Source organism: Candoia aspera, chromosome 7 (assembly GCF_035149785.1).
Source record: "Candoia aspera isolate rCanAsp1 chromosome 7, rCanAsp1.hap2, whole genome shotgun sequence".
In the NCBI taxonomy this organism is placed as follows: Eukaryota; Metazoa; Chordata; class Lepidosauria; order Squamata; family Boidae; genus Candoia; species Candoia aspera.
Window position 1 is genome coordinate 4,691,297 of NC_086159.1, and position 22,775 is coordinate 4,714,071.

Genomic DNA, 22,775 nt, shown 5'->3' on the forward strand with positions numbered 1-22,775 from the left:
GGCACGAAAGCCGGCTGGGAGACCTTGGGCCAGTCCCTCCCTCTCAGCCCAAGAGCCAATCAGGTGTGGTAGGAGAGTTCTAGTCCTGCCTTAGGCACGAAAGCCGGCTGGGAGACCTTGGGCCAGCCCCTCCCTCTCAGCCCAAGAGCCAATCAGGCGTGGTATGAGAGTTCTAGTCCTGCCTTAGGCACGAAAGCCGGCTGGGAGACCTTGGGCCAGTCCCTCTCTCTCAGCCCAAGAGCCAATCAAGTGTGGTAGGAGAGTTCTAGTCCTGCCTTAGGCACGAAAGCCGGCTGGGAGACCTTGGGCCAGCCCCTCCCTCTCAGCCCAAGAGCCAATCAGGCGTGGTATGAGAGTTCTAGTCCTGCCTTAGGCACGAAAGCCGGCTGGGAGACCTTGGGCCAGTCCCTCCCTCTCAGCCCAAGAGCCAATCAGGCGTGGTATGAGAGTTCTAGTCCTGCCTTAGGCACGAAAGCCGGCTGGGAGACCTTGGGCCAGTCCCTCCCTCTCAGCCCAAGAGCCAATCAGGTGTGGTAGGAGAGTTCTAGTCCTGCCTTAGGCACGAAAGCCGGCTGGGAGACCTTGGGCCAGCCCCTCCCTCTCAGCCCAAGAGCCAATCAGGTGTGGTATGAGAGTTCTAGTCCTGCCTTAGGCACGAAAGCCGGCTGGGAGACCTTGGGCCAGTCCCTCCCTCTCAGCCCAAGAGCCAATCAGGCGTGGTATGAGAGTTCTAGTCCTGCCTTAGGCACGAAAGCCGGCTGGGAGACCTTGGGCCAGCCCCTCCCTCTCAGCCCAACCCACCTCACAGGGTTGCGGCTGTGGGGAAAATAGGAGGAGGAAGGAGTGTTAGTTATGTTCCACACCCTGAGTTATTTATATAAAAAAATAATAAAGGCGGGATAAAAATAAATAAATAAAAATAAATAAATAAATTACACACATCATGGGGAAAGACCTGAAAAATAATCTCCAACTGTTTGCCTGCTATGGGTCCATCGCTCGCTGAGGGGACAATCTAAAACATCTTCCTGTCAAAGTTGAGGAAACTTAACAAGGTCTTAATCTGGCCCATACCATTTCCAACTAATGGAGGTTGGAACACTGAGGTGGGCCTCTGTGAGCATCTTCGAATCGGTGTATCTTCTAGAGGGAAAAGTGAGCAGATTCCAGGCTTACAAAATGGATTATTTTACTAGAACCCTGAGATGTTACGATCCAGGCTGTAAAAGAGGCACATTTAGGATAAAGGAACAGGACACTTCTGAGCACATAGTTAGTCTGGAAGTTTTCTTGCCGTCCCAGAACTGACCTCATGGTCTTTTCTATTTTAAAAATCCACTCCTGGCTTTCCCTCCCACAAATGTCTTTGATTCAGCAGCCTAAAGTTATTTCCCCTGAAGGAAAAGAATGAGCATCCAGTGTCTAAACACTGGGAATCAGATCTTCTACCAGCCAGCAATGCAACATTGGCCCGGCCAATATTTGCATAGGTCCACATACTTCTTAAGAGGGTCTTGCTGAGCATCAGGGGAGAAAGAAAGAAGAGTTCAGAAAGAGAAACAGAAGCTTAGGTCTCCCTATCCTGTCCCTCTAGGCCACAGTTTCTCAACCTTGGCTGGCTTGGGAATTCTGGAGTTGAAGTCCGCACATCTCAAAGCGGCCAAGGCTGAGAAACACGGCTCTAGGCTGAGATAGGACTGGTGGGTAATCAACAGCAAAATAAAAGTGGGTGATCCATCCAGGGAGCTGGTGCAGTCTGCTTGTGGAAATCACTCTATGTCCTACCAGGTCCAAACCTAGCTTCATGATTGGCAGCCAAGTCTACTACCTGGCCCATGCTTCTCCTTTGAAAAAGGGTCTGAATTGGAAACCTGCCCACATAATTTTCTAGAGTAGCATTTCCTTGGAACATTGTAGGGAAGTGAAAACTGGTAGGGAACACTGTAGAGAAATGTCTTCTAGTCAGGACTGGTTCCAGTTTGAGGGGAACCCTGGCAAAAAATCTCTGCTTTGTCTATAGTTGGGTGGCAAATTGCAGATGGAGATGGGGCTCCTGTACCTTGAATAGCTGGCTAGAAGAAAGGATTTCAGCCACTGCATATAAAACACATCTGCTGGAATATTCGCTTCCATGTCACTATTAAGGATACAGGAGCCCCATTTTCCTTTGCATTTGGCCTCTGTGATTAATCTTGGTAGGCTGATGTCAGGAGCCCTCTTCCCAGATCTGGAGACAATCCTGAGCAGAACTCATAATACTCCTTCCTGAGTCATCCCTGGGCTAAACTACCTATTGGTGTGACTTGGAATAACACCGCTCCTGCCCAACTAACTTATACTTGCACATTAATTCCCACATACAAGATTCATACATCACACTAAGCCATGGTTTGTTTAACCAAGCTTTCTGGAATAAGCTGCAGTTGGTTGAGTTCATACAACCTACTAAGCTGTAAGATATGGTTGACAAACCACAATGCTGGTTTCAGGCAACGTAAGCAGAGCCAAGCAAACTGTAGGATGGCTATTGCAAGATGCGAATGGGATTGCAGAAAGAGAGAAGTGCCATGTCCAACTATACATTTCTTCAATTTACTGCTTGAAAAGGGAGAAGTCTAAAAGAAGTCTCCTCTCTTTTCCAGCAGTAAATCAAAGAAACTTACATGCTAAACATGTTCATTCAGCAATAATAGAGTGAAGCACCCCAAATCACATCCCCAAGGCTGCTCAGTTGCCTGGTTCCAAGTTGGCCTTAAGTCATCCTGTTAATTGGCTCAATCTGGCTTATTGCAAGGGCTATGTTCACACCACACACTGCAGCAGCTCCGTTAACAATTCAGCAGCTGTATCCTTCCCCCCAGCATGCTAAGCTCAGTGTCAACCATGCTTGCTTTTTGCTACTCAGAGGGTTGTGCAAACCAACCCCATTTGGCTAGTTGACGGTTCCAGGAAAATCAGTATTAATTATTTTATTAGCTTTACAAGGCCGCCCAACTCCAAAACTGAGCAGCCTGCATCGTTAAAAAAGAAAATAGAAGAAGCAATAAAAAGAGAAAAGGATGTGTAAAATGGTGAATTCAGTAACCCATTGTCTGAAATCCAACCGGTGTGTGAATTCAGCCATGGTGATTGGCAAACCACATTTGGATCACTTTGGGTGATTGACAAAGCAAGTCATTATGGCTTGTTCAGCATGCCATGGTGAAAACAAGCCATTGCTCTCCCTAATGTAGAAGCCAAAACATTCACATGCCCTCTGGCAAGACACCCATGGTGATGCCCACCTCCCCAAGCATGCATGTAAGTGGATGAACCAGGACTATGTCCAAGCTCTCAGCAAGAGAGTCCCTTCCAATGTCTGTGGGCCGTAGCAACTGTCCACCAAGCCACCCTGGGACATTTTGCTGCCCCCAGATCAGGAACCAGCAATGCGTGTCCCCAATGCCTCCCCAGAAGCCACCTGGAGAGCGTGCCAAGATGCCACCTCCCCTACCCTCAAGGGCACAGAGGGCACTTAGAGGGTACTTGGTCCTTCAGGGCTGTCCCCGCTCTGCAGCATTTGCTGCCTGTCCTTGCCGTGATCTCCGTGCTGATACGGCAACGACGACCGGAGGATGAGAGGACCAACGGCTTTGCTTTCAGCCAGAAAAAAACCAGCAGGCGCCGTCACCAGATAAACCAGTTTGGAGACGGAGTTTGCCTTCTTTTCTGCTGTTTCCTCTTCTTCCCTCCCCCCCCCCTTTCTCTCTCTCTCTTTTTCTCTTTCCTCTAGTCGACTTGCATGTACAGAAAGAGGCTGTTCTTCATTTGCTTTTTTTTTGCTTTTTTGTCACTGTTAACCGCATCCGGACTCTATTAAAGTTCCTGGCGCTGGATAAACAATGTAACTGTCGCGTGCAGCAGTCTGAGAATAATTGGATTAGCTAAAACGTATCAGCTAAATAGAGACAGTCCCCTGCTCAGACAGCGAGGAGTAAATGTCACCCTGGAAAAACCCTGCAAGCTGATCTGACTCACGGCGGACAACTCTCCCTGCAGCCAGGGACACTGATGGGAGAAAGCAAAACTAAGGGAAAATAAAATTATCGCGCAAACGGAGGTGGGTTTTGCTCCCCCTGGATCCTCGAGACCTTTGCTGTCTGGAAGGGGAGGAAAAAGCAGGCAGGCGTAGGGTGCTGAAGGTTGCCAACTGACTGCTCCTGTGCCTCTGGTGGCGGCTTGATCTGCAGATAAAGCGTTAGATGGCCCCGGTGCACACATGACAAACTTGTGGGTGGCTGGAGTTCAAACATGTTAGAAGCCACAGCTGCAATGGCTGGTTGAAATGTGGGCAGCCCTGCCAAATCTAGACTTTCAAAACAAGCCAGTGCAACCCCAACCCATCTATTATAAACTGAGTCCTATCAGACTTAACAAGATCTCCTTGTGAGCAATGGAGAGGCCTCCATGCAGATCGTTCTGCACCGGGGCGGGGGGTGGGGTGTTATTTACATACATAAAGCAGTTGCCCCCAAACATGGTATAAACTACTTCCTCATGCAGGAGACTCATTTGGGGTCACTGCCTTTGTAAAATATCCTCATGCAAATCACAAAAATATTTGGGACAGGAGCCCAGATCAGCCAGTCTAAACAAACTTCACTTTTTCTATTTAACTTCTCCCTCCCTCTCTCTCTCTCTCTCACACACACACACACACACAAAATCTTTAAAAGGCCAGACTAAAATGAACTGGTCCTTGGGATGTGAAAAAGAATTGGGGGAAATTCAGACAAAGTTCTCTTTGAAGGAAAGTAATGCAATTCTATCCATTTTCCCTCTTTGCTAAGGGAAGTTACTGAACCAATAAACAAAATTTCCGGAACACATTAGGTTTTTGTGGTTCCCCCCACCCCACCCCCGTGACACCACACTTTCATGTACAAAAACATAAGAATACCCCTTGAATCAGGTCTCCAGAAATATGTGACTTAGCAACAGGTTGCTTCAAAGAAAGAAAAGGGGGTCTGGGGGTGGGGGGAGGCTAAACTTAGCAAACAGGTTGGGAATGGGGTTACAAGAGAGCATGGGAAAAATCAGGGAAGGGAAGGGAAGGGGAGATCTCCCCAAGTGGATTCCCACATGAACCATAGTTTACTGAATTAACCCAGTTGCTATGGCTCCTGCAAAATTCTGAACCATTAACTAACCACATGGGCCATGTAATCACAACATACAAGGCTAAAAATCTACTTGGCTAGTTTCAGCTGGTTGCGCATACATGCCAGCGTGCCACTTCCTTGCCAGATGCCGTCCTCTAGGATTGCCAACTCTCCAAAACAAATAGACCACCTTGGCCTGCCTTTTGCGCCCTGGCCTTCACCAGCGCTCTGGTACACAACTTGCCCATGAGGGAGCAGCTGCACGAGCAGAGTAAAGGACAGGCAACCCTATGGGTAGTATGAAAATGTTCGTGTTTACTTTGTTAAACTTTCATATCATGAGTTTTACATCTATGCAAGGCAAAATACAAATTATAATGTACTTACAGCAGTGTTTCTCAACCTTGGCAGCTTTAAGATGCGTGGACTTCAACTCCCAGAATTCCCCAGCCAGCGATGCTGGCTGGGGAATTCTGGGAGTTGAAGTCCACGCATCTTAAAGCTGCCAAGGTTGAGAAACACTGCCTTACAGAGAGTGTGCCATTTTTGCATGGAAGTGGCATCTGCTTATTAACCTCAAGCATGGCCCATCAGTTCTGCATTTGGCTCTCTGAAATGTGCCTCTTCCCTCTCCCATTCATTTCAAGGCTGCCCTGCTTTTTGAACGTGGGGGGCAAGAGATGCCTGCAGGAGGTGCTTAAACTTAAATCTGACTTAACCCTCTGTTCCCACCTCCCATGAAACAGGAAGGAAAGAGAATGCTCTGTAGGATATCCACAACTTTTTTAATAAGTAACACCTTGCATAAAACCTCCTGGGAACGGAAAGCAGGTGCATCAGCCAGGAAGAAGAATGCTTGCACGGGATCATAAAAAGGGGAGCTCTGCAGCTTTTTTCAGCACCTGTTTGCAAACATGACTCTTACTACATACGTTGTAACTCCACATGCGTGAGCCTTCCACCTTGCCTTAAGCCAACGCTTGCCAGTGAGCGAATCCCACTGAGTTCTCAGCGTTGCCATAACGTGCTGGAGGGCCCTGTTACTCCACTCTAAAACTGATTTCCCAAAAGTAAAAATCACCTAAACCCATGAGGGTTGCTGCTGCTGCTGCCGCTGTTCTCCCAAACAAGCATGTCCAAATAGAGTTTGTTGACATGGTAGGAGCCGTGTCACGGGGTTTGATGCAGGGAGAGGAGAGATTTGAGACTTCAATATCAGCAGAGATCCTAGATGCATTTGCTTGGAAGGAAGTTGGTCAACTAAGTTATTTTTCAAAGAGCTCAAGGAAATAGTTTTGGGGGGTGGGGTGTCTCTCCTAATTTATCCCCACAACAAGAACCCCATGAGGCTGGCCGGACAGTCCATGTCTGAAGGTGGGCCTCTCTGGCCCTATCTGTACCCTTAACCAGGCTAAACTGGCTTAGAGAAAACCCATCAGTCTTTCCCCTGGCTTCAGCTGCATTGTGGACAGGGATCACCGTCTACAAAGGGTTGATTGCCTATTGCAAGAGCACAGAACAACAACTGAGTCTCCTTGTACATGGAATCTTACTCTGTTCTCCAAGCCTGCTCAAGGAAATTCTGTTTCCTGCAAACTGAAGAATGAATGTAGCTCCGCATCACAAGTTATGTCCTTGCATCGGCTGCCTTTAACGTTCTGGTATAAGCAGAGGATTTATCTAACAGTCAGGGGAAATACTATTTTATTTTTTTCAATTTCAAGGCCACCCAACTTCACAGCAACTCTGGGTGGCTTCTGATTAAAAAATTAAAAAGAGAAGACCATACATACAGCAAAGGAAAAGAATATATCTGACCAGGAGACAGAATCAAAAAGCCAAAAAGGCTCAACCACCATCCTACCCCAAGGCCCAGGATAAAAACCAGGTCTTTAACAATTGGCAGAAAATCAGAAGGGTGGGAGCAGGACAAATTTCCAGAGAATATCATTCTAGCGGGCAGGAGCCATTAACAAAAAGGCATACTTCCTGGGTCCTGAAAGGTGATAGTGTGCCCACTGTAGCTGACCTCACTGGATGGGCAGAAACCTTTGGAGACAGGCAGTTCCTCAGACAGAAGATGCTATCCCTTCCCAACCAGATGTCCTTCAGAAGGCTTGGTTTCCATCTTCCTGAATTCCCAGTTCTCAAGTGGCAGTAAGTATGCTCGCTGGCATCCATAGAAGGACACGTGACGTCATGTTCATCCTTGTGCAAATGATGCAAATGAGCTAAATTGTGTCATTAGTGCAAGGATGTCACAGTGCACATGACGTGGCTTCAGCTTGTATCAGATGCCTAGAGGTGTGCTGTAACATTGGCCAGCTTCACATATTGCACTAAGGCACAACTTTATCATTGTGGGTTTCTTGAACAAGACTGAGTCTGCTTGTTCACAGTGAGTCTCAGCCCTAAACCATGGTTGACAGACCAGGAGACCAAATAGACTCCCCAGAATCTTTGTTGCCAAAACAAACTGACTTCCTGATGCTGTAAGTCCCAAGGGTGAAGCAGCTTTGGGAACAAAGATTCTGAGATACCTACTGGATCTTCTGTTAGTTTCAGTGAGTCTAATCTTCCTTTTTTTACAGCTCTCTAACCTTAAAAAAAATGAAAATGTGACTCCCATTACTCTGGTAACATTTGTTCTCTGAATGTGTCCTGAAACACCATTCAATCTTCTTCCCCACCCACCCAACTGCTCCTCCAAAACAGAAAGAAACCATGAAGGACCCTACCTGTGCTGGAACGAGCTTTGGGTCTGGATTTGCACCCAAATCCAGTTGGCGATCCCCCTAGGAGACTGCTTGGGGGGAAAAGTCCAGAGCCATATTCAGGAACGTAGGACGGGTACGTGGCAATTGGATGGTGACCAGAAGAAGAGGCTCCTCCTAAGGAGGCCATGTTGCTCCGAGAGTGAGAGGATTCCAGCTTCATGGTTTCAGCCAAGGACACCTGATATTTAATGCACTCCTTCTCTTCTTGCCGGCTGGATCCAGTGGAGCCCGGGGTGGAGATGGAGGGATCTGGAGACACATCTTTAGGAGGGGTCGGCGGGAAAGTGAAAAGGTGAGGACTGGAGTGGCCGGCAGACAGAGTGGAGGTAGAAGCTGGAGGGTAGACGGAAAGAGGTCCCGGCGAGCTGTGATGGATGGGGGCTTTGGAGAAGGGACTCAGGTTCCAAGGAGTAGCACTGTGATGGCCTCCCAAGGTTTTGCTCCCATCCAGCCAAGGGAGAGAACCGTGCAGCAAAGGTGGGCGGCACACCTGACTACCTGCCAGAACAGAAGAAGAAAAAGGAGGCCTCCGTAAGTGGACTTCTCCTGAACCAGCCTCCGGCAAAGATCTGGTGAAGAACCCAGCACTTACAACATCCCAAAGAGGCAGCCTGAGACATTTCATTTTGCATTTGCTACAGCAAAGCAGGTTAAAGATCTATCAACATGGGGAAAGGAATTTTACAGATCATTCTGCTGGTTTCTGGAGATCAGAAAGGCCTCCATTCTGGCTGGATTGTACCCTTATCTCTGCCCTTCACCTGAGCTTCGTCGTTCTCTGGCCAGGATATTATTTTGGCATTGTCACCTCTTCATTTCCTCCCCTTTTCAACTGTTCCCGCACCGCAGACAGCTTGTGATGGTGAGTTGGCTCTCCAGAGTTTCCTCTAGGACAGCAGATACCATCCAAACAAGGAAAAGTTTCCTTCTTGGCCTCTTTCAAAAACCTAGGGAGCTAAATCAAGAACCTTGAGAACAGACAGACTCTGGTGCTGTCTGAGTTGCGGTCCATAAGTACATTCACCCTGCACCCCTAGCAAAGGCATATTTCAACCTGCCAAAGCAAAGCGTAAGAGAACCTTCTACACAAGTCAAGGCCACACGTTGGACTAAATCACAGTTTAGGGGGTTATAGAGCTCCCACCAGTCTGGTTTTAGGTAACGTTAACAGGTTGTGTGAACCCAGCAAATTGGGTTCACAGCATGGCTTTTAAGCACATGGGGTGAACACTGACAGAGAACACTGATCCTTGTAGGGGGTCTCCAAGGCAGGCAGGGGAGAGGGAGGAAATGTTTGCCTTTGGACAATGAACTACAATTCCCAGCATTCCTCACAAGCTGGCTAAGATTGCTGGAAATTATAGCTTCACACCATCTGGAGGGTCATGTTCCTAATCATGTGCCCTTCTGAACAGTAAACAGAATTCTCACTCATTGCACACGCACAGCAGGATTACAGGAAATATGCGCTTTGTCTCACCAGCAAAGTCTGCTAGTTTGCCTCCCAAGTGGTCCTCCTGGGTGTACGATTTTGACTCCTACAAACCCACCAGGAAGAGAGAAGAAAGGAGCTGTTTCTGCCCATAGCGTTGGGGCAATTACCTACACCGCCCTCTGTATGCCTATGCCAAAGTCAGTCTAAGTCCAGTGACAGCTATACCAGATTACAGTCTGTGTGGGGAAGGGTCTCTCCCTGGCTCTGTAAGTGCACATCGAGCAGGTGTCAGTCATACAGCACAGGAGATATTCAGGTGCCTCCCCATCTGAGACTGAGGCCAAAGCAAGAAGTTCAACTATACCATTTCTGAGGTACCTTAAAAGCTTTCTTGCGTTTCCCCACCACTACAATTCCCATCATCCATACACTCCGAGCCTCCTTCGTAAGGACGTACCCTCCAGGTCTCTGGAACTAAAATTTCCATTTTGTCAACCTGTCCCTACCAGCTGAGGAAGATGGGAATCATAGTTACACGTATCTGGAGAACTTGGGAAGAGGCCCCAGGATCTAAACAATCTCTCTCTGTACTCTATAGATTAGTATACTCCTATACACTACAAATATAGGTTTACACACACTGTATGCCAAAGCAGACTAGTTTGATAAAAGATGGTAGCGGAAAATAAAAACAAAAGAACTATCAATTTGCTATTTCCTGCTACTCAAAATATGCCATGTTCTAGTTGGAATTTAGTAGCTCCAGATATTAGATTCTTTTCTCTGAGAAATACTTTAGAAATTGAATTAAGCTGTTTGCATATATGAGTAGCAACCACGTTGTCTTCTTTTTCCGCAAAAAAAGGAGGTTTCACGTCTTTCCCTCTCAAAATAAAACCTTCACTTCTCAGTCCCCTTGCTTGGAATGATACTCTGTTGAGGCCAACGAACAAAAAAGAGAGAAGTGTTATATGATAAACATATTTAAGGGTTAAGGAGTATTTGTGAAAGAAACTGAACTTCTGAAGATCATTTAACTAAAAGAGAAACTCATTTCATTCTAGCGAATGTATCATCAGTTAAACTATGCAAAGATAGGCTGTTAAATTCAAATAAATGGGCTGGAAGTTCTTTCTTGGTAAAAGCATACAGGACCAGGTCTGAGGATACAATTTTCTATACTCATTCCTTCAGTTCATAAACTGAAGGTCTGTTTTACTGGAATAAATGGGCTAACTCCTACTTATTGCCATAAGATTTGCAAATGGGGGGCTCCAAACTTCTTGTAAAGCTGGTAAAATGTTGAGGCCTTGTTTGGATGAAAAGTTGGTTGTCAGCCACCCAAGAGTTTGGTACAAAGACGGGCAGTTACATAAAAATTTTAAATAAATAAATAAGGAAGAAGTTGTGTTTAATATACTTCAAAAGCTAGATATGAGTAAGGACCTAACCTATTTACTTCTATGATGTTGAGTATCTGTTGAGAAGAACCATTGAATTCACTGGAATCAGCCACCTCGTCAGATGCGTTCCACATCCCACTAGTAGCAGTTTTACTCAGAAATTCTCACCACAATATTCAAGGAGGTGATTTCTGCTTTGAATCATATCCCTAACCAGAGGTAGTCAGTCCCCCTGAAAATACTGTAGATTTCCATAACACCCCGTTTAGGGGGGAGGGGGAAAAAGTTCAACTTCTTCAAAGCAGATTCCACAGTTGTCAAAAGAAGTTGAGAATGTTGCTGACTTTTTGCTTGAAGTTGCTGCTTGAAGGGGGGTGAGATTACCAAGATCACCCACCTTGTAAACAGAGGCCTCTCGCCAGCCCTGCCAACTTCTCAGCTGGGTGCTCTAACTATGCCACTCGACAGCAGTGGATTCCGTGGGTGTGAGTGAGCGACCGTGACACTTCCCACCATGCCAGGAAAAAGCTTCACCTACTGAGCACTGCCAATTTTTTTAAAATGAGAAGAGCGGGCCCACCCACTACTTGGGTGATCATTTGGCAACCCTACTAGGGTTAGAGAGCCAAGACTGACCAACCAACCAACCACTTTCCAAGAAACTCTCTGACTTTTGAAAAAAGCTGAAAGGGGGGGGAAAAGTGATACTCTTAGTACATTAAGCTGGAATCCAGCAGTTCAGAGTAAACAGGTTAAAAGCATCACTCTGGTTGCTGTTTCCATTTGAATTCTCATTCTGCCTGGCCTAATCCCTGCTACACCCCCCCCCCATCGATTCCTCGGTCTCTTAATCAGCACTTAAGCGGATCGAGTCCTTGGGCTTTGAGTTTTACAGGGGAAAATACTTGTCCAGCTCTATTTTTTGGCCCAGTCTGCCTTCCCCTTAGGCCAGAGCGCTAAATTTAAAAGCTTGGTCTTCAGCTATAAGGATTAAGCACCTCTATCTATCTGCCAGATCTGAGGAATTGCTCTCAGGATAAAAAGGCGGTATGCTTTGCTCCCTAGAAACGGCCACTGGACAGGCAAGGAGGGGAACTGAGAGCAAATTCATGGAGCAGTCTTAGGATCACGCTGCACCCACAAAGTCTAATTTATAATCCTACGCCTGGGTGAAAGCCCAGGAAGCACCAAGAATGGATAATCAAACGGCAGAGAATTGAGCTGCAGACCTTAAAGGGATGGGTGAATTCTCGATTCTTGACTAAATTCTGGCTTTCACAAGAACAAGCGTGCATTCACTCCAAACCAGGCCTTCGTAAAAGGCAGTTCCTGATCACACCAGGACCTAAAATGCAGCAAAACCAGCTATGTTGGTGCACTGCACTTAGTGCTAGGGTCAAACTAAAGGCACGAAGGATCATGGCCTTAGGGCTGTCAGCGGCCTCCAGATAAAACTAGCCATTCATATTCCCAACCAGTGGAGCTGCCTTCACACACCATATTTAATCAAGTCAGTTATAAACTTAGCAGCCGCGCCAGCCCAACAGGTTAACCAAATGCAGCCCATCGGGTTAAATTAATGTACTGTGCGAACCCAGGGAGCGGGTTAGTTCAGGAACCAGGCCAAGGGTGCTGCGTGAATGCAGCATCCATGCATGACTCCGTAGCAACTACCGCTGTGTTTAATTGGGGCAAAGCACCCTCAGCCCACCCCTACAAGCATTTGTGTCAAATATCCAGAGTATAGGATAGCTACAGGGGAGAAAGACAGCTTTTCAATGCAGCTTGCAGAGAACCACCACCTGCATGAATGCAATTTTATGTGTATCTACTCAAAAGTATGCCCCACTAATGGGCCTTAACTCTTCATAAATAGTTACATTGAGGACGGACACCTCACTCAAATTTATTTCATCAGAATTTTGCAGAAAAGGCGGTCCATTCCTTTCGAAGCCTGTCGGGTAGGTTTGGGCGTGCGTGTTTTTAAAAAGACCAACTGCTCCATCCAAGCTGAAGGCATGCGTTTACTCAGGAGTTTACTTTGTAATTTTCAGCCATACTAAGGACTCCTTCCAGATCTGGCTGAAAGGTTTAAGGGGCCTCTGATCTTTCTAGTCAACCTCCCACCCACCTTGGGAAAGGAAAACCCCTTCATTTCAATCATCTCTCCTCTTTTTCGCAACACCATCCTGGTATGCAAACTGGCTCCCCCTCCCAACCCATTTAAATATATTTAAATTCCAAAGACTTCTTTCCAAGTAAAAACACACTGGAATGAGGCTGGAATCAAACATTCATCGATGCAAGTAAGAATTCATTATTCCTCTAAGAAATGCCTATGAACGTATTTTTAAACTAGTGGCTGTTTGGACAATTTTTTAAGCCAGGCTTCTAAGGTTATAGATTTTGGGAATTATTTCCCTTCTCAACGGGTCTGACGGAGCAAAATCCTTATTGGAGGGACAGGAGACAAGAGAGATTTCTCTTCATTCAGATCTTTGTTTTCTCTCCCGGACATAAACAGACCCCAATCCAAAACAAATTTATTTTGATAGCTAGTCCCTACTGAAATCAAGCATAAGCCAAGTCAGTCCCATTCCTCATCTCCTTTCTTATGAATCCAGTTTCAAGCACGGATTGAACTAGTGGGCACCAAGGAAAAGCACCAGAGTTAATATTCTGCTTGTGCGAACAGGGAACTTAAGACAGACTTTTCAGAAATAATAATAATATGACTGGATCTTTTGTAACAATGTACCATGCCTTATGAGCAGCATTGACACGATCCTGCCTGCCTGCCATCTGGCTTAATCCTCACCTGCGAAAAAGCAGGAATGATGGGAATCAGTCCTACTTATAGTAGTTCAAAGCAACGGCTTGCGAGTTAAAAGGAAAGGGAGGGAAGGACTAATAACATTTTGTAAGATAGAGTGAAAAGTCTAATAATCAACCAAGGCAATTACTAATCAGAGGTTAATTCTGGTTGTTCAACTGCTGGATTGTAGGTGGCAGGGGGAGGCTCAGTTTTCTGTCTTTTAACTAGCACATTATATTCTGAATATCGTGTCTATTTTTCCTCCTCTCTCTCCCCAACACCCCGTACAACTAATTTCTGATTTGGAAAACAGCTGAAAAGCACCTTTACAACTCTCTTGCAAGGCAAGTTGAGAAGAAAGGGAGAACAGATCAATTTCTGATGTTGTCCATGTTTGCATTTCCACCCTTTTTTTAAATATATGTATCCCTCCTAGGATAGAATGCTCTGAGAGGAAAATAGAGCTTCAGATAGGGAGGGAAAGCAATAACGTTTAGGTCATAAAGGAGACTGGGATGCAAGAATCAAATTCTAAAACCATCCCATCTCTCAAAAAAGCAGAAAAGTTAAATTGTTTTGGTTCTTAGGGTTTTCAAAGGAATTGTTAGGCTAAATTGCCTGGGTAAGATTACACTCACACTCAAGAGAGGAAGTCAATTGGCCAATTGGGTTTGCTTCGGAGTAAATTTGCAAAGGGCAGCCCTAATAGTACTTAGGAATTCAAGAGCCCTTGGGTTATCTTGCCTTTCTAAAATTAAAATTACACACACCCTAATCGTGCCTGAGCGACCTTTGCAGGCACCTATCTGGAAGAAGTGTTCTGTGACTCCCCAGAACTGCCCACCGAGGCAAAACGCTTTGCTAAATCATAACACGTCTTTTTTGGCGTGAATATGCAGCCAGGATCTTACAAGCTAAGGGAACACAGACCCACTTGAGAGTATTTTTTTTTTCGTCCCCGTAACAACTTTAATTCCACATCCCAGGCCAGTCTGTATCTCTTTTCTGGACTTATACTTTAGAAGGCTTGCAGGCATAATATGGTGTGTATTTTCCGTTGCCCAAACTACAAGGTTGTCTTTTCTCAGTCCAAAATGAGTGCTTTCAAAATCAGTGTCCAAAAGCAACCTTCAGAGTTTTCATTTGGCATTGTTATTAATATTAGGAACGCGAAAGGACACCCAAGAGAGAGAAATCGAATCAGCAATAAATCTCAAGCTTGTTTTTATGGACGCTTGGGAGAGCTGCATTACTGGGTGGTGGATTTCATCCAACAGGCCTACTCCTAAAGCTGGGTTAACCGTAGGCAAGCTTGTGGTGCTCAACCAGCCATATTAAGGCTTAATGGAATTGGTTCACACAGCTTGTTAAGCCAATGTCTATCTGCAACGCACCCAATTCCACTGTAGCCTAGTTTAACATGTGCAGATTTAGAAGGAGATCCCCCCCCCCCTCGAGCGGCGCCCCATTCTTGGGGCTGGCTGTCACTAACCTGGGTATCTAAAACTCAACAGCCCCAAGTTATTGGCTTCTTTCTCTCTCTCAAATAAGTATGAAAGAAGCCCTAATTCGTTCCTAGAAGCAAGGAGGGTCCCCACTGCCACGGAAACACTTCAGGGGAAAATAGGAGGGAAAGCCTCTCCGATTCAGAAGCGGCTGCCCGCAATCCCACTCGCGCCTCATCTGCCCGCAGATCCCAGATCCCGTCGCTCAACGAATTCGCTCTTCGGCTAAGTTCTCCAGCGGATCAAGACTGCCTATAAGCGGGGAAGGGAGGCCCACGGCGCGTCCTTCGCCCGATTGATGAACGAACTGGCGGCCGCTTTGGTACGGTAGGCCAAATTGGGTGAGCTTAGGCAAACCCAGCCGGTTGGATTAGTTTAGGATTCGCCAAGTCGGTACATTCAGCCCCCAGCTGAAGCATGCCGTGCGGACGCAACCAGCCCAAAGCCGAGGGTGAAAGACCCAGGATCTTTCACTAACCCGGTAAAGCGGAGGCGGGGGACGCACCAAGAAAGAAAGAGGCTGCGACGAAGCCCAGCAAGAAAGAATTGAGGACAGGCTGGGACCGCTGGATTAAAGAGCCTCGGCCCTGCAAGCCTTTCGCAGAATTACTTTTCTCTTTCGGCCGCCTAACGGCTCGACCGGCTGACGCCGAACCCGCCGTTGGGAAGCTGACGCGTGCAAAAGCGAGAGGGGAAAATGCGCGCTGTTTCTCTCCTGTATATACAGACAGACAGACACACCCTGCACTCGGTTTCCGGAGCTTTCTGCTGGCTGTCAAAAGTAGCAGTGGGGTGGGTGGGGGAGATCGGAGGGGGTGTGAAAAGCCAAAGCAAGTCCCGCTGGTCGCCCCCCCCGCCCCGCCCCGCCCCGCATCTCTCGGCAAGGGACTCACCGTGGTGGGTCGGGGGGTACCGCTGCACCGTGGCCCGCACCGAGTTGCTGTAGTAGGAAGGAACGTGGTTGCCCTGCCCGTCGATGTTAAAAAGTACATCCATTTCCTCCGCCAGAGGATACTGCGTGGGGTCCATGTAGGAGTGGCTGAGTCCCGGGTGGTGGGAATCCGGGTGCTGCCCGTTGAGAACGGCCGGGTGGTGGTGGCTGACCCACCGGGGCTGATCCGTGGTGACCTCCATGCTCTCCGCCGCGGGATGACCAGGCGGGGTGGCCGCGGAGACGGCTTCCTTTCGGCTGGTGCCCCCGGGCGAAAAAGGAAAAAGGAGAAAAAGGGCAACCAGGTCCGGGGGTGCGGGGAGCGGAGCGGGGTGGGGGGAAGAGACTTTGACTTAAAAGAAGTCTAACTGAAAGTTCGTCAACGCGAAGATCCGGAGAACCTAAGCGGGGAGAAGTCTGCAAAAAATGTCTCGGCGCCGGGAAAAGCGCTGGAAGGTGTTGCTTTGAACCAACGCCTCCCTCCCCCCTCCAAACCGAAGCGAAGGGGGGGCAGGAGAACGAGAGACCCGGAAAGTCGCCGGCAGAAGTTCCCCCGCCGCCGCCTTCCCCGTATCCGGCAGCTTCTGCTTCCCTTCCTTTGATCACCTGCGGAGAAGAGAAGGGGGGGGGGGAGAGAGAGCGGAGAACTCGGTTAAAACCGCCCAAGCGACCCCTCAGCCGCTCTGCAAAGAGACCGGCGACGCCCCGCGAAACTCGCGCGTCCCGCAAGCCTCCGCGGCGCTCGTCCCCCGAAGCCCGGCCGACTCACCTCTCGCCGCGAGGAGAGCGCCGCGCTCTTTCGCTTTCGGGCTTCTCGGGGCTCGGCGGGCGCAAACGCGAGCCGCGCAGCGCCGGCTCCTAGCCGCGCCGGGAGCTGCCCGGCTCGGCGCTGGGCGCTGGCCCTTCCGCGGCTCTCCCGAAGCCCTGTCAGCGGAGGAGCGGCGGAGGGAGCTCAGGCGCGGCTGGCAGGCGGGACTCGCGGCTACTCTACGGGGCGACTGTTCATTTCGGGCCGGCCGTTACTGGGAGGCCGAAAAGGGCGAGCGCGCGAGAGGGAGAACGGAGGGCGCCGCGGGAGCTGCAGAACTGCGCGGCTGCTCAGAACAAGTTTCGCGTGTGTTTGGGGTTAACGCTCGCAAGGACCGGCATCATTTTGAACGCAGCTGGAACGAGGCAACTCAGAGGCAGAAAAATAAAAGCGTGAAAGGAAAGCGGTTTTTGTTACAAAAAAAAAAAATGGGGAGAGAAAAGAGACGCAGCACCGGGAAAAAAAAAAGTTGCAGAGGAGAAGAACTCGGCCGGCTCAAATTGTCTTCCTCCGCTCCCTCCTCCACCTCTCTCGCTGTCTCTCTCTCTCCCTCCCCCTTCCTTCCTTCCTTCTCTCTCTCTCTCTCTCTCGCTCTTTTTTTTTTTTTAAAGGGAAGGCATTATTTCTGAAAGTATCTGGATGGCGCCAGCAGGCTCCGCATTTAGAGACAGCTGTGGCGAGACGCAACTTAAGGAGGTTCCCGTATCATCAGCGGGGAGGGGCCTGTCCTTGAACAAGGGGAGGGGGAGGAAGCAAACTGCCGCCGGTCCCCTTCCCTCCCCCCCCCGAAACAGCGTCTTTTCCTCCCACTCCTACCGGGGGCGGAAAGATTGCGCAGGATTGCCAGCTTGAGAGAGAGTTAATCATCGCCGGGCAAGTTTAAGCGGGGGGGGGGGGATTTCATCCGTGTTTCCGCCTATTTTTTAAGAGCACTCCTCCCCAATCCCGCACAGGCACACACCTCCAGCACGACCCGCGCCCCAAGTTTGCCATGTCAGGAGAAAGGTGATGTACAAATCGAAGAAAGTTGTAGTTCGGTTAAGATTAGGAGATCTGCATGTGCAGGTGGGGTGTTTAACGCGGTTAAATATCTAGTGGGCTTCCCTAGTCCTCGGAGAGTTAACCGAATTCAGACACGGGAGAACCCTTGAGGAAACAGGTGGGGATATTTAAAACAATGGGTAATTTGGCCCTTAAAAGAGGAGGAGTGAGACGTCCAGCTCTGGCCTGGCCTCGCTTGCGGTTAGTGCTGAATGCCAAACCGTGTGTGTAACGAGAATTATTACGACCGTCGGGAAAGCGTTCACCGGTCGCGGGCGCAACCCATGCGGGGAAGTTTTAAGGAGCCTGGTGAATACGGCGAGTCACGTTTTTCTTTCCTGCGAACCAGAATTATCCCGTAAGAGTCCACGCCGTCCGAGCGGGAAAAGAATGGAGATCCAGTTATAGCCTTATGCAGAAGCTGTTCCTGAAACAATTGACTTTGGGAAATGAAGGGAGAGAGAGAGAGAGAGAGAGAGAGAGAGAGAGAGAGAGAGAGAGAGAGAGAGACGAATGGATACTCTCGGAGCCAATCACCGCCCTCTGCTCGCCGAAGCCTTCGGCGATTGGCTGCTCGGCCCGCGTTCGAACTTTTAACTACTCTCGGCGCTCTGTCCATTGAGCCAGGGCATCCCCTAGTGGCCCATTCACACGCCAGAGCCCAGAGGCGCAGCCCCCCCCCCCCCGGCTCCTCCCAGGGCAGCAAATGGGCTCACCTTCCCTCCCGCGCCCCCCTCCCTTCTTTATCTCCGCTGAGACTTTACCCTCAACGAAACGAGAGGAGTCTGGCATGTGGCGGTCGGGCGGACTGGCAGGGGTCTAGGGCACGGGAGCAAAGGCGAGTTTCAAACCAGAACGCACGGGCGTGTGAACAGATAACTGAGTTTTGTACCGTTTTAAATACGGGGGGAGGGGTGCTATTCAATCACCGCTCCTCCCGCGCCCCTGGTTTGCGATCAGACGTTTTGCCTCGATCGCGACGGATGGGCGCGCACATCGCACGCATCAGGCGAAGAGAAAAAGGAACGCGGGTTAGTGGGTTTTCTGTACGACATGCACACGGAGTCCGCGACTTTGCATCTTAATCTAAACAGATGTCTCAGTCCGCGCCTACTCAAAAGCAGGTGCCCCTGTGTCCGAGGAACACCACGTTTAGCCCGCGACGCTTTCCATAGTATTCTGAATTTAGCTTAAGAAAGATCCTAAACGCTCCGGCTTAAATAACTTGTGGGCTGCTTCAACTAATTTCCACGGCTTATTTTTCCTTTCTGTAAAAGACCTGCTTTTCGATCTGGTTTTGGAGATGGGGGAATGAATCAAGTTGGATCCACCGGACTCCTGCGATGTGCAGAGACCAACCTGATTGCCCTCCTTAATTGTCCCAAAAGTTTAAAGATGACGACGGTGTGCAAGTAAGGATAGTAAATAAGGCTGTCACTCTCCTCAATAGGATTTGATTTCCCACCCTGCCCCCTCCAAATGCTTCTGTGGAGACTTCCTCCTTCAGTCTGTAGCAAGTAAAACAATCCACTTCATTTGTTTTTCCTGTCACTTTCCTATTCCACAACTATACATCTTATGGAATAATTGCTCCCAGACCCGAATCGTTTCGCACCACAATAACAAAATCCACAGCAGCTTTGATTCTGGCGAAGCTGTACTTGGCGATTTGTTTATTGAACAGGTGCCCTAAAAAATAAAGATGGGGTTGATTGAACCCCATTGATTGAGTCTGTGTAAAACCTAAAAAGGCAATGAATCGAAGGCTGGCTTTCCAGGTGTTTCCAACACCATTCCTTCAGAATCTTTTAGAGTCCAGTCCTCCCATTCTTAAAAAATAGAGTTTAAGAATATTTAGTCAACGATGGTCATTGGAAAACTTTACCTATAGCCTCAAACAAAACTTTTAAACAGGCGAGCTTGTTTAAATATTATAGTCTGGGGGCTTCTAAAATGCATAGATCACAACATCTAATCAAGGAACGTGTCTTTTTTTTCTCTGAAATTTTTCCCTGGAAAATTCCATTTCTGGTGTTCTTGGGTGGACAGTTTGGGAAACCAGAAACACTTTTCCCCTTCCCCCAACCCCAATTTTCTAAATTATATTTATCATCTGTATCATGTTTTCTCAAATTCCAAAGCATTAACACATTCTTCTCATTTTTAGCACTGTTGTGAGAACAAGGAGTAAAATCACAATTAGCATGTGCAATTGAGAGCTTCCAAACGCTATGTGATTATTAAAACCTGGGACTGTGTTCACACAACAAGCTAAGCCTTAAATGGCTTCCTTCTTTGTGGTTTAGTGTAAGTGTGAATCCCAAGCCATTATGGTTTATTTAATAAGCCACAGTGAAGCTTAGGATGTTGTGTGAACACAGCCAAGGAATAAGATAATCTCATTCTCCTTTCCGTTCAGTCTAAGACTACAGATGTGTTTTTCCACTCTTGGGGATGGGGGGCGTGAAATGGACTCTCTTATAATTCATTTGTAGCAAAAGTTTTGAGTTAAGTGGGAAAATCCCATCTCTGCCATGGGCAAGGTGGCAAGGAAGCCCAGTGGGGCTAAGCTGGATATTTGCATGGGGAGGGGGTTAATCCATGCATGCTTCTTATTTTCCAGTTCTGCCTCCCATTTTTGAAACTAGACCAACAGGTTACACATCTCACAGAGGTACTGTCCATCCAGGCACAGTCAAGGCGATGAGATGAGACCGTGTGTGCATGAAAGACGGAACTGCTGAAAAATTCAATCTTAACGCAACATTGATCACCTGCAGAGACAATTCCTCAGAAATGGCTGGTAGAAATATTCCCCTAGCCCTGCCTGGTCATAAAACTGGGAATTAAGTGTTGATTTCTTTCTTTTACTTGTGACACTCAGCCACCCGTGTTCTCTCAGAAGGGAATACAAGGTAGGCCAAGCTGAATTGGTGTGGAATATTTTATGATTCAGCGTGTTTTGCAAACCAGGTCATCTCAGTAAACCATGATGGGGTCCCTCACTTTGGCCATCACATTTACATGAATACAGGTATTGGGACTTGTTAATCCAGGCTTAGTGTGTTGTGTGAATCCTGTCTGTAAGTCTGATATCTGAGTAGGCAGACAGAGAGATACACAGTCAGCATACTGAAGACCTCAGTGGGTCCAGTGGGAGTGAAGCACCCGTGGGATCATTTCAGCTTGTATTCTGAATCCTTGCAAAGAAAGGAACAGACCGTGGTTATCCCTGGTGTCAAGGCACTTGTATGCATTCAGAAAGGGGCATGTGGCAGATTCGAGGGATCTGCATGAAAGTCAACCCAGAATAGCCACTTAGACTGCAGACATGGTTTGGCTTTAAAAAAAAAGCACACAAAACAAAACAGTAATCTGGACATCCAAATAAAAGAATGTGACCCAGAACTCTAGGCTATGCTCGCATCAGTCACGTGTCCAGGATGAAATGATTTTTGTTTTACTCCAATAACCCGGTTTCTAAGCTGGGGCCCATCCTGATCCATGTACTAACCACACTGTCTGGGCTTGAATAACACATGAGGCTAAAGTGTGGTTTGTTTGTGGCTCAGAATGTTGTGGGAGGCCCACAACAGCAAAACTGTTCCTAGGATGCCACCCTTCCCTTGATCTTCTAGTTGAGGTCTTCTCCTCTGGTGGGGCAGAACATAAATGGATCTGTACTTTCACCACAGCCTAATATTTGGAAATGGGCCTCAGATCATGTTTTCTTCCCTAAGCTAAACTCAACCATCTCTTCAACCTGTTCTTATTGGTCTCTGGACCCCCTCACAGGTTTTGTCTCCACACCTGGATTAATCCAACAAGCACTTTCTTCAACTGCATCACTCAGTGAACCAAACTGAAGTAGAACCACCAGATCTGGTCTGCAAAACTCTGAAAGTCCACTAGATGACAACCAAGAGTTAGAATTTGTGGTATCTCTTGGCTCTCCTCTAGTGGTTATCAGGATGTCTGCAGGGTAGATGAGGCAATCTTAGCTGAAGTTAAACTAAGTTAACTTGAAGTTAAAGTAGACCCGTGCTATTTCCTCTCCTGAACTGGATGGTCTATTTCTAATACTCGGAGTCAAAAGATAGTTGGTAAAATTCACTATTCAGTAGTTGTGTTACACAACAAGCATAACTCCTTTATTAAAGTAACCCATTTCCCAAGTTAATGCAGTAATAAACTGAATCATAAAATTAATTAGATGGGCTGGGTTCATACAACACCCCAAGCCACAAACAAAAGACTAATCAAGATTAAAACTAACCCAACTGAAGTTGTGCAAATGCTGTTTGCTAGGACTGGTTAAGCATGCTGTGTAAACATTGTTTATACACACACACACACACACACACAGTACACACACATACTATATTGAGGTCACAGAACCCTTTTAGTTAAAATGAGCTGAGCAGTTTTGTGGTTCAGCAGATTAAGGAAACCTAGTCGTCCTCTATCAGCAGGTTGTGTGAACCAAACCATTAGGCTGAGTCATAATATGGTTTCTCTGTTTGGCCATAAAAAGTTACAGGTACCCATCCACTGTTAACCTGCCTTTCAAGATAAGGTCTGTCAACTTCCCAGTTTAATTCTCAAAATGGTTAATGAGACAAACAGAGTTGTCACCAACAGAACTTTAAGGGACTGCTTACGGCTCCCTCTGCCACAACGCCTTTGCCCTTACAACTTGGCACTTTCAAATTCTACCTGTGGCTGCAGGAAGAAAAACTAATAGAGTTCCAATACAGGCTTGTTTCCTCAGAAGGCAATCTGACTCAGTTTGGCCATTATTCCTGGGCAAATTTGCAGAGCTGTGCACAATAAATAAAGATGAGGGCAGGCCCCCAGCTACTCTGTAGTTGCAGCTTGGTTTTCAAATATCCCTCAAGTCCGCTCCACCCTTGTTACAG

The 22,775-nt window shown here is 47.6% G+C and overlaps 1 protein-coding gene across 2 annotated transcripts in view; it reads right to left on the reverse strand.

Moving 5' to 3' along the window:
* Positions 1–16,271, reverse strand: part of GATA3 (GATA binding protein 3) — a 53,203-nt gene extending 36,932 nt beyond the window's left edge. For both annotated transcript variants that reach the window (XM_063308574.1, XM_063308573.1), the window contains exons 1-2: positions 15,970–16,271; positions 7,880–8,416 (exon numbers count right to left, since the gene is read on the reverse strand). In XM_063308574.1, the coding sequence (XP_063164644.1) occupies positions 7,880–8,416; positions 15,970–16,210 (778 nt within the window). In that variant the 5' untranslated portion in view covers positions 16,211–16,271. The remainder of the gene's footprint in view (positions 1–7,879; positions 8,417–15,969) is intronic.
* Positions 16,272–22,775: the final 6,504 nt, after the last annotated feature.